This window comes from Rhizomucor pusillus, assembly GCF_041956525.1.
Source record: "Rhizomucor pusillus strain CBS 183.67 unplaced genomic scaffold VTP01scaffold_32, whole genome shotgun sequence".
Lineage (NCBI taxonomy): Eukaryota > Fungi > Mucoromycota > Mucoromycetes > Mucorales > Lichtheimiaceae > Rhizomucor > Rhizomucor pusillus.
In genome coordinates this window covers 26,866-40,353 of record NW_027192174.1, presented here as the reverse complement: position 1 = coordinate 40,353, position 13,488 = coordinate 26,866, and the positions used below count along the sequence as shown (strand labels likewise).

The 13,488-nt window shown below is 46.0% G+C and overlaps 5 protein-coding genes across 5 annotated transcripts; 2 read left to right on the top strand and 3 right to left on the bottom strand.

Moving 5' to 3' along the window:
- Positions 1-152: 152 nt before the first annotated feature.
- VTP01DRAFT_7203 (uncharacterized protein) lies at positions 153-1,404 on the bottom strand (the record flags this gene model as incomplete). The annotated part of the gene is made up of 5 exons (XM_069386190.1): positions 153-255; positions 316-448; positions 507-654; positions 737-1,063; positions 1,132-1,404. 5 exons carry the CDS (start codon positions 1,402-1,404, stop codon positions 153-155), a joined length of 984 nt encoding a protein of 327 aa, XP_069234490.1.
- Positions 1,405-4,156: 2,752 nt separating this feature from the next.
- VTP01DRAFT_7202 (uncharacterized protein) lies at positions 4,157-6,159 on the top strand (the record flags this gene model as incomplete). The annotated part of the gene is made up of 8 exons (XM_069386189.1): positions 4,157-4,247; positions 4,310-4,565; positions 4,623-4,677; positions 4,757-5,418; positions 5,480-5,548; positions 5,603-5,924; positions 5,992-6,001; positions 6,083-6,159. The coding sequence occupies 8 exons, from the start codon at positions 4,157-4,159 to the stop codon at positions 6,157-6,159; spliced, it is 1,542 nt and encodes a 513-aa protein (XP_069234489.1).
- A 386-nt stretch (positions 6,160-6,545) lies between these two features.
- On the top strand, positions 6,546-10,438 carry VTP01DRAFT_7201 (uncharacterized protein; the record flags this gene model as incomplete). Its single annotated transcript, XM_069386188.1, has 14 exons — positions 6,546-6,701; positions 6,765-6,826; positions 6,907-7,175; positions 7,257-7,406; positions 7,468-7,933; positions 8,006-8,047; positions 8,122-8,319; positions 8,387-8,498; positions 8,561-8,721; positions 8,783-8,920; positions 8,985-9,105; positions 9,164-9,405; positions 9,467-9,845; positions 9,911-10,438. 14 exons carry the CDS (start codon positions 6,546-6,548, stop codon positions 10,436-10,438), a joined length of 3,024 nt encoding a protein of 1,007 aa, XP_069234488.1.
- A 334-nt stretch (positions 10,439-10,772) lies between these two features.
- On the bottom strand, positions 10,773-11,239 carry VTP01DRAFT_7200 (uncharacterized protein; the record flags this gene model as incomplete). Its single annotated transcript, XM_069386187.1, has 2 exons — positions 10,773-11,123; positions 11,186-11,239. The coding sequence occupies 2 exons, from the start codon at positions 11,237-11,239 to the stop codon at positions 10,773-10,775; spliced, it is 405 nt and encodes a 134-aa protein (XP_069234487.1).
- Positions 11,240-11,501: 262 nt separating this feature from the next.
- On the bottom strand, positions 11,502-13,335 carry VTP01DRAFT_7199 (uncharacterized protein; the record flags this gene model as incomplete). The annotated part of the gene is made up of 11 exons (XM_069386184.1): positions 11,502-11,558; positions 11,607-11,717; positions 11,793-12,005; positions 12,070-12,190; positions 12,264-12,331; positions 12,395-12,464; positions 12,541-12,621; positions 12,674-12,869; positions 12,929-13,044; positions 13,114-13,261; positions 13,323-13,335. The coding sequence occupies 11 exons, from the start codon at positions 13,333-13,335 to the stop codon at positions 11,502-11,504; spliced, it is 1,194 nt and encodes a 397-aa protein (XP_069234486.1).
- Positions 13,336-13,488: the final 153 nt, after the last annotated feature.

The window sequence follows — 13,488 nt, the reverse complement described above, 5'->3', positions numbered from 1 at the left end:
TTTTCTTTCCTTTTCCTTTTGCATGTCCTTCCATCACGTTGCTGCTGTGTATTCATATTCCATCTTCACAATGTTACTTTATTCCGATGAAAAGAGAGGGATCGCTCCCGTTCTTTATACTTTTTTGTTTGCACATGTATAAACTAATGCTGTTAATAACGTCGATCGTAGCTAGGATATTGGCGTGGTGAAATGTTGTGTTGCGAGGATGAAGATGAGGCAATCCGATCAGAATACATTTTCCCAGATACAGGCCTGCTGCAATATCAGTCTCCTCTGCATGTTTTGGACAGCATAGTCCTGGGTCTAACTTACGAAGTCGTGTAACCAGAGCGAGCAGGTGCAATGACAGAACGCAGCGTAGTGGATGCATATGTATTAGTGGGTGCAGGTACCGGAGCAGGAGCGGGCGATGGTCGAGCGCGCAAGACCGCACGCAAAACACGGCCTGCGAAAAGCGAATTAGAGAAAACATACTAACCAAAGGCCAATGATTCGACAGTTACCATCTGCAACCTCGTTATCCAGTTTTGCAATACAATCAAGAGCTGCAGACTTGTTCGCGAATTCCACCTCTGCTTCGCCGTATGAACGTCCAATACTGTCCGTCATGAGTTCGCAGCGTACGACATGTCCGAACTGTTGGCATGCTGTCTGTAGCAGGAAAGCGAATATATCCCCGTTAGCTACCAAGCGTTCTTCTTTCTTTTTCTGCAAAGTGTCAAAGCAAACTCACCCTCACGTCCTCAGCATTGGCGGCAGGATCAAGGTTACTGATTACTACGATAGCAGGTCCGGCCTCTCCACGAATCGACATGCCTCCTCCTCCGTTTCCAGCATTTGCTAGCCCGCGGATAGTAAAGGTCGATTGCCGATACTGTGAAGGCGCAGCAGCTGACGGTGGTGGAAGGGGAGCGGCATTGTAAGGCTGCTCTCTGTTGTCATAGCGGCCTCCAGAGCGCACCGCTTTCGTGATAACAATCTTTGAAGGATCAGGTTGTTGCTGTTGTTGTGTACGATTCCTGAGTGTTGCAGTAGAGATAGATTTAGGCTTGTTTCCGGTCTGCATGCAAAGCGTATATCAGTGACCAGAGATATCAAGCAGATATATCACAGCCCTATCATTGTTACCGTTTTTGAGCCAAGATTCGTCCGTTGAAGAATAGATTTATTGATTGTTCGTGATTGAGGGTTTACTGAGAGGCGGTTGCCAATCTGGCCGCGCGAACGATTCGCGTTTGTTGTTCCTCGATTGCCGGATTGTCGAGTAGCTAGCTGCTTCTGCTGCTTCTGCTTTGGTTGATTCTGGCGTTTCGTCGATGACGCCTTGGCCTTTTGCTGCTGCGCCTTGCTAGCCTTCTGCTTCTTCTTGATGATGTCGTCCAGCGAAGAGTCCAAATCCATTTTGACTTTGTATCAAATAGTTAGCTCGCCTCTGCACGACTTGAAAGGGAACCTCCCAAAATCGGTGTCGGAATACACTTTTTCCCGGAAGTAATGTCACATTTCGTGAAATTTTGCGGTACCAAAGATGCTAATTAACGACAAGTACAACTAAGTTTGGTCACTGCAAAAATGAAAATGGATAGTTAGTATTAGATATTTGAATAGTTGTGTCCTTTAAGTACGCACCATCGTGAGCAAACCCATGTTGCAGTTGTCGCAGTCAGCATCTCGGCAGCACAAATGTTTCCTCTCCGTCAGTCATGCTGATTAAAATTCAATATGACTGTAATGTACTCACCAGCTGAGCTGTATATGTCAGCGGTTTTTGATACCGTGAGCAAAGTAGCAAATTTGAGAAGACGGGAAAAAAAGGTGGCCGAGAGGAGAGCGAAGAGCAAGACGAGCGGCCAAGGGAGCCGGACGAGAGAGACAAGAGGAGGCAGATGCGGACGAAGGAATGGAACGGGACTGGCTTGCGGCTTCAATGGTCTTGTACATTGTATTGAGTTATACCAAAGCAGATAATCTCAGAACATGATAGTTTCAACTCGTATTATAGCTACTTACGGGTCACTCATCAAGATAACACATCCACCGAAAGTAGCAAAAAAAGTTGAATACGAAAAAAGTTCTGCTCTTCCGTTTTAACGCGTGTTTAACCGTCGTCTTTGTCCTTTTCGATTTCCATCCGATCCCATTCGCCAGCACTGTTTAAAAAGAAGATCGAGCAATATTGTAGGCTCTGTTACGCCACGTTTGAGATGATGTCTCCTGAAAAAAGTCACTTTTTTCGTAGAAAACAACCAGTTTGCCGTCTAGTAACTTTGAAGTCTATTCAATATCTTGGAGAAGACCACTTGAAGAATGGTTAAGAAGTCAAAAGGAAGCTCTCCATCGCTTCTGGAACCTGCTGTAGATATACTGAAAAGCTTCGCTCCGCAGATTGACCACGTATCTCAATAATAAAAATACCATAAACTTATTGTCATATTCATTGATCTTCATTTACACGTCTGAAAGTCCATGGCTTAAAGTCCTTCAGAGACTTTTCTAAACAGATTCTGTACCTGACTCAAAACAAATACGGATTATCATGGGGGCACCAATCATGCGGTTTACAGTCAAAAGATTGGATTCTCCTCGCCTTACGAAAAACAAAGATAAGGAGGTCTACTTGATTGCCTACTACAACCTTTGGATCGTAGTGTGTTTCCGCAACAAAGATTGATTTCTCCGCTTTCTCTTAGCCGAGCATTGGATGCGCGCCATATAGATCCAGTATTATAAAAAGCGTTCGAAGTTCGTGTGGTTGAGTGAGAAAGAATAAGACATCATCGGCGTAAGCTATTGGTTTTACTACAGATGCCGACTGGTGTTGGCGCGTGTTCGGTCGATTGAGAGGAGAGTTTTGCTGGAACTGAAAGCTTTAAGATACGCGGGGATGCTTGAATAGTTTGAAGCAGCGGTTCTAAACAAAGATTGAACAGTATTGGCGGTAAAGGGTCGCCTTGTCGTAGTCCTCGTTGTTGTACGCAGGGCGCTGACAGATGTCCATTGATATTAACGTGGAATTGGGTTTGAAAGAAAGACCCAGGATGGATTGAATCAAGGAGGGGAAAACCGAACCGCCGTAAACAAGCTTGAAGATACTGAGGGTGTATGCGATCGTATGCCTTTTCTTAATCCAACAACAAGGCAATTCCAGGGGGATTGTATCTCTGTGTCATGTCCATCAATCAATATCTACTTGATGTCCAGAAAATACTACTTTTGTCTGGTCGCGAATTTTCAGTGGAAAACCTGTAACCAATGCCAGCCAAGCGTCGAGTACTAGGATATATTCCTTTACTGTCTTATGTCTTTGCACATTAAAATCTGGGAAACAGCATCCACGACTCAGAAACGGATTGATTAACGCAAGCAATGCCGAAAGAGCTATATCGCGTCCGTAGAGCTTATTTACAGACAACAGCTTATTATACGACTTTCTGAAAGGTGCACGGGGCGGGTGCAGAGTAATAAAAATTTGGATACAATCCCTTTGAAGATGACAAGTGTTACACCGCTGAATGTCGAAGTAGCATTGTAGGAAGCTGCAACTTTGAGTATTTAACTCGACCTCATTTATCATTATGTCTGCTGTATAAATCAAGACATATTTGCCATAGAAGAGAAAATACCAAAAATGCGATACACATTCATCAAGCTATTGTACATTCATCTCGTTATATCCGATTGAGGATCTATGCGGATATGCATTTTTTCATGCAAGCAGTAATGCCACTCACTAGTATCACAATGTTTCTACACATTTCCATGATCCAAATACATGGGCCATAATAGCCGGCTGCAAAGCTCTACAAGATTGAGATCTCTACGTGCTTACCATCTATGAGGTACATTTCATACCGATAAACTAAAATGTACAGCTACTGCCTACAGATACAGTACTATCGTTGTTCCTGTGATTCTGAACCATGGAGGTGAGGGAACATTGATGCTTTCTCCAGACGACAATGTTGCGTGCTAGGAGAATTCGTCAGAAATTAACAAAGTCCAAATTTTCATATGGTTACACGAATCACCATGGGATGCGTCGTCGTTGTTCTCCACATTTTTTTAGGTGACACGGCGCAACTGCTGCTGCCACTTTTCATCGCTTCTTTTCCTTCTTCTTCTACTTCAATACTTTCCACCCCCTACTCTCTGAATGCCTGAGCTCAAGACTTTTACGCGTGAGGAGGTTGCTAAGCACAGCAACGTCGAAGGCAACGATTGCTGGATCATCATCGACTCTGAAGGTACGCCACGCTTTCTATGGGTCTGCTGCGTCGTGAGAAAACACTGAAAGATAAGCTTGTAGTTTGGGACGTCTCCAATTTTGCCGAGATGCATCCCGGTGGTGTGTTCCCTTTCTTCGAGTACGCAGGCAAGGATGCGACGGACGCCTTTTACGGCTTGCATCGTCAGGAAGTGCTTGTCAAGTACGCACCCCGCTTGAAAATCGGTGTCATTGCAAACGAGAAGCCGCAGATTGAAATCCCTGCGCCGGATGCCATTTCCAAGGTGCCCTACGCTGAACCGAGCTATTGGATGGGTTTCAAGAGCCCATACTTCAAGCAAGTATTCTTTACGATGCACAAAGCACATTGAAGCTGACATGATCGTTATTGCAGTGAAAGTCACACAAAGTTCCGCAAGGCTCTCCGCCGGATATACGCCGAAATCAAGGTACAACAATGATACCATGATGATATATAACTCTTGGATACAAATGCCGCGCATTTCTTTTGCTTACCAATGGGTTTAGGCGGATGCGATCATCGCCGAGGAGATGAACAAGGCGCCATCCCTAGAGCTCTACAAGAAGCTAGGTGAGGAAGGCGTGCTGGCTTCCCAGATTGGCCCTGGCCCTTGGCTCAAGGGTCTCAAGTTGCCAGGCGGTATCAACCCCGAGGAGTTTGACTACTTCCACGAGATGATTGCTCACGAAGAAACCGCCCGTCTGTCCGCTCCTGGTTTCTCGGATGGCATTTCCAGCGGTTACTGCATCGGATTGCCGCCAGTCTTCAACTTTGGACCGGCACACTTGAAAGAGCGCGTTGTACCGGAGGTTCTCTTGGGCCGCAAGCGTATCTGCTTGGCTATCACTGAGCCCTACGTCGGATCCGATGTTGCTAGCATCCGAACGACCGCCAAGCGCACTCCTGACGGCAAACACTTTATCGTGAACGGTGTCAAAAAGTGGATCACCAACGGCACTTTTGCCGACTACTTTAGCGTTGCTGTCCGCACCGAAAAGGGTATCACCATGCTCTTCATCGAGCGCAGCGATGCTGTCGAGACCAAGGGTATCAAGACCTCGTACTCGGCAGCTGCAGGTACCTCCTACATCACCTTTGACAATGTCAAAGTGCCTGTCGAAAACATCTTAGGCAAGGAAGGCAAGGGCTTCCAGGTTATCATGTACAAGTAAGTCAACGATGATTCCGATGATTTGAATTTGGAAACAGCGAACTTACCTAGCAAACAGCTTCAATCACGAGCGATGGTACATTTGCTGCGCTATCATTGCCGGCACCCGTGCTATCATTGAAGAATGGTAAGCATCAAAGTGTGAATGGTTATTCCGTGTGGACTTACAAAATGCATTCAGCTTCAAGTGGGCGAACCAGCGCAAGGTCTTTGGTAAGCGCCTGATCGACCAGCCAGTCATCCGTAACAAGCTGGGAAGCATGGTTTCTCAACTCGAGTCTGTGCAAAACTGGCTGGAGAATATCACATACCAAATGTGCAACATGCCCTACCTCGAGCAATCGCAAAAGCTGGCTGGTCCAATTGCTTTGCTCAAGTACCAATCCACCCGCGTCGCTCACCACGTCGCTGACGAAGCCTGCCAGATTTTTGGTGGTCGCGCTCTTACCAAGACTGGCATGGGTAGAAGCATCGAATCTTTCCAGAGAACCTACAAGTTCGCTGTAAGTATCCAACTTGCGCTATTTTTCTCATTCAGTGCGATATGCTAAATCTTTTGTTATTTTGCAGGCTATTTTGGGTAAATGTCTAGATTTCATGAAAAGTTTTGCAGTAATGTGGATACTGGGAAATTCGTTTACTAACGCAAATGTTTAATCAGGTGGCTCGGAGGAAATCATGGCAGATCTCGGTATCCGCCAGGCCATGAAGCAGTTCCCGAAGGATGCCAAATTGTAACTCAACTGCGATGAGATAATAAAATTTATAGCTTGCAAATGCGTTTATTTACTGGTGATATCTGTTACAATGTTGTCAGTCGTCGAGGATGGTGCAACTACAGAAGGACCAGACATGTAAGGTTCTTGCCACATTTGTCAAGGATGCCGACTAGGAAATTCAGGGATGATGAGTCGGGAAAACAAAATGCAAGCATGAACAGAAGCAGCTGCAGCATTCATTATTTGGTTGTGTTAACCCCCCTTCCTTAACAGGCCAACCCCCTTTTTCTTCCTTTCCGCGACCTTATTCGCATGCAAACACACTTATTTTTGGAATTTGTCCTTTTCCACCAACAATAACTCTCCTCTCTCTCTTTCTGTCCTTTTTGCTCATAGACACAACAAATGTCTCTGCCAGCCGCCAGCGGGGCAGCCAACAGTAACTCCCTAATATTCGGCATAGATCTTGCACCAGACGAGTACAACATCGTAACACAGACTGACAATGATACTGTCGTTATTCGGCCAAGAATGAATACGACCGGTTTGATCGAGCTTAAAGTAAGCAAAAAGACGCTGTCGCCATGTTTCTATGCGACCAACAACTTTTTTGCTACATCGCAGGTCGGTGTCCTTTTACCGTTCAGTCAAACGAGTGATAACTACACTGCGGAGATCGTGTGGGGGTAAAGCAAGAAGAAAAAAAAATAAATACAAAAGAGTTGCCGTATAAGGACACCACTCACTCGTAACTTATCTGCTGCAGCGGAGCTTCGGCGATACGCATGGCCATGAACGACATTAATGCACGAGGCGTGATTCCGGGCGCCTACATCACGTTGATCGAAAAGGACTCGTACCCAGAAGCTTCAGCCTCGCAAAATGCAGTGACAGATGCGGTCTATGCATCTGTCACGTTGCTGCAGCAGGGCGTGATTGGTGTTATAGGCGACGTGTCTAGCTCGTGGACAAGTCTGAGCGCGTTGATGACGAGTACACTAGAGATTCCACAGTGTTCATTCACCGCAAATGCCAGTAAGCTTTTATATACATCACTCTTTCTGTGCCAACTATTACTACTATTACACAGATCAATAAACCCATTTTGTTTTTTAGTTGCATTTTCTGACAAGACACAGTACAAGTACTTTTTCCGGACGATACCCACCCAAGTCATCGCTGCAGACATCATGTTGGCGTTTGCAGCAAGTCAGGGCTGGTCAAAGGTTGGCGTGCTTTACACGGACGATCCTCTGGGACAGCAATGTAAGGCAATGTTGATCGTGACACAAGGATTGAATTCATTGTTTTCTCTCACATCCACTAGTTTGTCAGCATGCCATAATTCAGGCTGGATCCATGAATATGCAGGTTACACGATATCAAGCATTCTCGCTCGATGATCCCAGCAAAGATATTTCCAGTGTACTGCACAATGTCACCACCGGAGGCGTGCGCGTGTTTCTGGTGGCTGCTACAGGCGACTCGCAGACGATGCTGATGATGCAAGCGGCCGAGCTGGGATACATGACCGATGACTATGTCTGGCTCCTCATGGGCGACTACTCACAGGACCTCTTGCAAGCCGTCGATGCACGGAACGCAAATCTAACTAGTAACGCAGCTAAGCAGCAGTCGACGGACGCCTTGCCGACAGCCATCAACAGCTCCACACCCATCAATTTCAATGAAACTTTCAACGGCCTGTTCATGTTTGATAACTGGCTTAATCTCTACGGGTACGATCCGTTCGAGACGTTTTTAGATGAATGGTCCAAGCTGAATCCTGCCGCGTAAGTTCGTTGTTACAAAGGCGTTACTTCGACGTTAATTTAACTCACATGACTGCATCGTCCCTGATGCAGCTATCCGTACGCCGGTCAACGCCGGATCAGCACCAATGAAGGGTAAATTATTTTTTGAAAAATCAAAAAGGGGGTGTGAGAAGCTCATTATCATTGTTACTCTGTCCGGTAATAAGCTTGGCATACTCTTGCATGATGGTGATGGCGGAAGGGTTTAGCCGAGCCGTGGCGAATACCACGAACATCACGCTAGGTTTAACGCAGCTGCAGTCAGGAGAACTCGGACAATACATGACACCACCAGCATTCAATGTTGGCTATGTCGGTCCGGAGGGACCCATGATTCTCGATGCAAACGGCGACGTGACAACAGCGTAAGTACGAGAAACAATTGCTGTTGCTGCTGCGATCAATAATCCTCACCTTGATGCATTTTCTTAGGAATTATCTGATCTATAACCTGCAGCGCGGTATCGATAAGGTGGTTGCGCAAAGTATGAGTGGCCAAATCCAGTTTACAAGCTCTCTCATGTTCCATGATGGAACCTCAAACGTAAGGCGCGGAAATAATATAATCTGCAGCAGCAGCAGTAATAACAATGAATCACGCTGTAGCCTCCTGCAGACGCACCGCCGAGCATGGCTCTCAATCCAGACTTTTCATCACCGGTAGCCCGTGTCATTCTCGTTGTCTCCGGCATAGGCGTCTTTTTCACGCTCGCAGTGTTTGGACTCGTCGTGACGTACCGAAAGCACGAGATATTTAAAGCTTCAAGGTATGTAAAGAAAAGAAATCATTGCTGCTGCTAATTTATAATTATGCTAACTGCATCCCAGCCCGCTGTTCTGCTGCTTAGAGCTCGTCGGCTTTATCCTGACATATGCATCCGTGATCACCATGATCGATATACCCAGCCAAGCAACGTGCTATGTTACTCCTGTACTATTTAATCTTGGCTTCCTCCTCATCTTGGGGTACGTAAAGTAGTAGCCTTGGCAAAGTTTTGCCCTGTAGACCTACTGATCATTGTATCTTTAGCAACATGATAGCCAAAAATTACCGTATATATCGCATCTTCAACAACATTTTCATCACTCGTACCGTTATCACAGATTTGCAGCTAATCAAGACGACATCCCTTGTTGTCGGTCTTGATATGGTTAGCTTTTTAGGTTGCAAGGGAGTTGAAATCACAACTAACCATACAATTTATGTAGATTATTCTAATCATTGGACTCGTCGTAAGTCGGCCTGTGCCGACCAAAGTCGATGTGTCCTTTTCAAGACACTACTGGGAATGCCATTCACGCGATAACAGTCAGCTCGTGCTGACGGTTTTGACAGCAGTGTATGCTGCGGGCATGCTTCTGTTTGCGACGTTCCTGGCTTATAAGACACGCGGCGCTGGTAGCCGCTATAGCCACTACAGCGAGACCAAGCAGATGGGGCTCTCGGTGTAGTAAGTTTGAGTCTAAAGTAGCAGGCTCAGCTCTGTATTGACACTACGTACTATAATTTAGCAACATTTTGTTCTCGGCCCTGGTTGGATTCGCCGTGCTCGTGAACCCACTCGCCGACTTTTACACCCGATACTACATTACCGTCATTGCTATTCTGTGGGCTACAACCTTCTCGCTTCTTATTCTATTTTTGCCAAAAGTCCACGCATTCTTTCGACAGAGACGACGGGAAAAGAACAGCTTTGCAAACAATAACAACAATAATCTTCAATCGATATTCCGCAACGTGTCCGACGCTGTCGTCCGGGCATCGTCTCGTATCCAGCATCAACCAAGCAGCAGCGAACTTATCAGTCTGGACCAAATGCTGCGATCATCACACATCGAAGGGATCAGCTCGAATAATCTCAAAGAAAACAAAGTAGTTGAAGTGCACGAGGTAAAAGATAAGCACCGATTGTGGTGGTGGTCGCCGCTTCTTCGTTATCTAATTGCTGCCCGTAGGGAGAAATGCCCGTCCGACGAGTGTTTCGATACTTTCCATTCCTGTCACACTGGGAGATGCAGCACATCATGGTGTTTCCTTGGCTTGGCTACTTTTCACACTTTTCTGATCGCACCAAGGGCGGCGCGGTCATGTCGTACAGCCAAGCGACTGTACATACTGCCAAGCTCGACGAGTATGTGCTCAAGGTACACGGACAGGGCATGCATGATATGTATATCCAGCTGCCCGACCTCAATGCACTCAAGACCTGGGAGCACTGTTTCAACCAACGCCGCAGCAAACATGGCCCCAACAACAATAATAACAACGATGAAGACGATGATTCGACGACGCCCTCGTTTCTTAACCTTGGCGAACCTGACGAGCACCAGCAACAGCCGCCGCCGCAGCAGCAAACTCACCACAACAACCTCCTAGGTAGTAGCTGTAATAATATCATGATGGAGTCAACGAGGCAATTGCTGCCTTCTCGACGTCCGAGCCATGCAAGTAGCTACACTGTCACCGATAAGCAAGCCCTGTAACATTGTACGTATATTTTCATCAGACAGCTGCTTTGTGTATGTAATAATTTGTCTTGTGTAAAAAAAACCAATGGTCGGATTATACTATTTTGCTTTTTTTTTCATCATCACGCACGAATGCTGGAACATGGAAAAAGACACAATTGATTTATACATCCAGTGTTGGAATCCAAAAAAGCGGTGGTATATGTATTTTCAACGTTTGGTATTATCAGGGTTCTATGTACAATTGCCAATTTTTCTTTCTTTCTGGGTGTCAAGAGAGAGGAGATAGAGGGAGAGAAGGGTATATGGTGATGAGAGCTGTTTTTGATATAATAGCAAAAGTGCCCGTTTAGATAAAGAACTTGTGCAGTTTCGCTGAAAGCCGCGGTTTTGAATTGTACGAAGAGGCATCGTTCAAATCGAACGCTGGCGGTGACAGCAGTCGATGTGATCGGTTGAGGTGGAAGGTGGTCGAAGAAGAAGACGGAGACGAGGATGCTGATGACAGTGCAGGAGACAGTGCCGAGGATGGAGTAGTGGATGATAGAGTAGGAGAAGATGATGAGGAAGACGATGTGTAGGTCAGCGCTGGCGATGACGGGCGTGGAAAGTCTCGCAGTTCAGCATAATCGTAGCCCAAAAGAGGATGGTGGTTAAGTGCGTCGGCTCGAAGGCATTCCTCGGAGCAGTACAGCGAGTTCTGAAAAGAGCCGGATAAAAGGGTCAGCCTCAGCAAAATAGAATTGATTGATGGGAACATACCGAGTAAGCACTGACAGCATTGTCGCAAAAAGTGCACCAGTTCATATCACACATTGTGGACAAGAAGAAGAAGAGTTTTCGCAGAAGAAAAGATGTGGGTAAGAAAAAAGTTTATGGAAATTTTGTGGTGGGTTTATATAGGTTTGTTTGGTAATTGAGCAATCAAAATCAGATAGAAGTCCATTTGGATCATCCTTGGGGGTCCGTGCCCCCCTGAGAGAGCGCGTATCAAAGTCAAGAACGGAATTGATTGGAGATTCATGACGGAATTTAGCAACTCGCAGTCTATCAGAGCAAGGAGCCAGGGGCCGCCCAATCACTCCAGATCATTGGCTGCAGGCTCATCCGCTGGGCCGCTGTGTATATTTTTGGTCTACGAAAACGTGAGTCATTGTGTGATTCGCACAGGAAATTCCCTCACCATTGCCCAAACTTGAATGATGTTATCTTCTGCAGCACTTGCGACAAGCCATGGCTCTAAAGGATCCCAGCTGAATTCTGATATCCGACTCGTGTGTCCGCTGTGGATAAACTGTGATCAACAATCCTTTGCGTCAGCATCACCCTTTTCTCGCGCCCTTCCTTTTTCTATCAGTTCAGTCCTTACCAGCAATTCTGGAGGTCCGTCCTCCATATCTTCCGGTGTCTGCTCCTCCCCAATGTGCCTGAGATCCCATACGTTAATGCGTCTGTCTAAGCTTGATGAGGCAAGAATTGCAGGGTCGGAGGGGTTCCACGATACTTGGTGCACTTGGTCTTCGTGCAGTTCGAATGAGTACAATTTTGTGTCAATCTTGCGAATATCAAATAATCCGACAGTCTGCAGCAATTCGCCTCCTTAGCACCTCATCGCTTTCCAAGATATCGTCATTTCCCTTACACACCTTGTCTGAAGATCCAGTTGCAATCATCCAATCCTGTTGCCAATTAAATGCAACACTGTTCACTTCATCGCGGTGTGCCTGTATGCTCTGCACAGGCTTGCTGGGGCTCCGAGTATCCCAGCTAACAGATTTTTTTCCTTAGCCATCTCAGAATAGTGGGCGAATTCCCGTATAGACCAAAAATTTCCACTTACAGCAAGAGTTTCATATCATCCGCCACGGAAGCAAACAATGCATCGTTGGTTGCATGCCAACTGATATCCTACACCAATCGGATGTCAATGCGTTGCAACGAGATAGTGTCTGAGTTCTGCTGCCGTATTACCTCAACACACCCTGTATGCCCTTCATATCGCCGATAAGGTTCGACTGCCTTATCTCCACTTTTAATATCCCTGGATAATTTTTTTTTTCGGGTCAGCCACCACAGAGATAGCTTTTGCTCTAGTTAAATACCCGTCCTATCTTTACCAGTGGCATATCGTATGATCATAACCGGCGCTCAATAAATGATTACACGTGGCTGCATGTGGACTCCACTCGAGGCCGTATCTGCCATACTTGTTCAGTGATCCTTTTGCTTTCTCTAATCTCTGCCTCTTACCCTTCTTTTGTATGTCCTTTCAGACGAAGAATAGGCGTACATCCTTCTTCGGTGCTCTGTTTTCGATCAAATACTAAAACATCCGATTCCCTGGTTTTCGTTGCTATAATGTCCGGGTTCGAAGGCTGATAGCGTGCGCGATGCACTTCGCCTTCGTGTCCAATCCGTTGCACCACGTTCCATCTCGGCTTCACGCCTATTAACAGTTTCAAATTAGATATCACGTCTATTAGTTTCTTTGCTATGCGCATTCACCTTGATCTTGATATTCTTTATGTGGTAAATCGAATTGTAAAACAATGACGTGGTTTGGCTCCTCGTCATTCGTGTTTGTGCCGATAAGCAGTTCGCGGAAAGTATACTCATCGGTACTACAATGATAACCGAAATAACATTATTTAGCATCAACTTTTTCGCGAGCATAGCAAGTTAACCCGTACGTTTTAACGTTCGGCAACCACTGACAGGTCAAAGAAGGCCAAGTGGTAGCCTTCTCTACCATTAGATCATATAGATCAGGCACCAATTGCTTCCATGTCTGGTGTTCCTCTGCAATCTTTTGCTCTTCACTTTTTTGATCTGCTTGATCTATGCCAATCGTAACTATTAGCTGCGAGTAGAGAGGGACAGCAGTGATTATGGAGTGTACCTTGCTGGCTCATTCTCGCTCGACAAAGGGACAAGACAAAGGGAGACGACGACGACGCGAGCGCGATTTTCTCTTCTCGAAAAAAAGTCAGACGCTCTGTGTTCGCTCCACTATGCGATATTTATGCAGTATATCCATATTCATTGACTCATATATTGACTGGAGA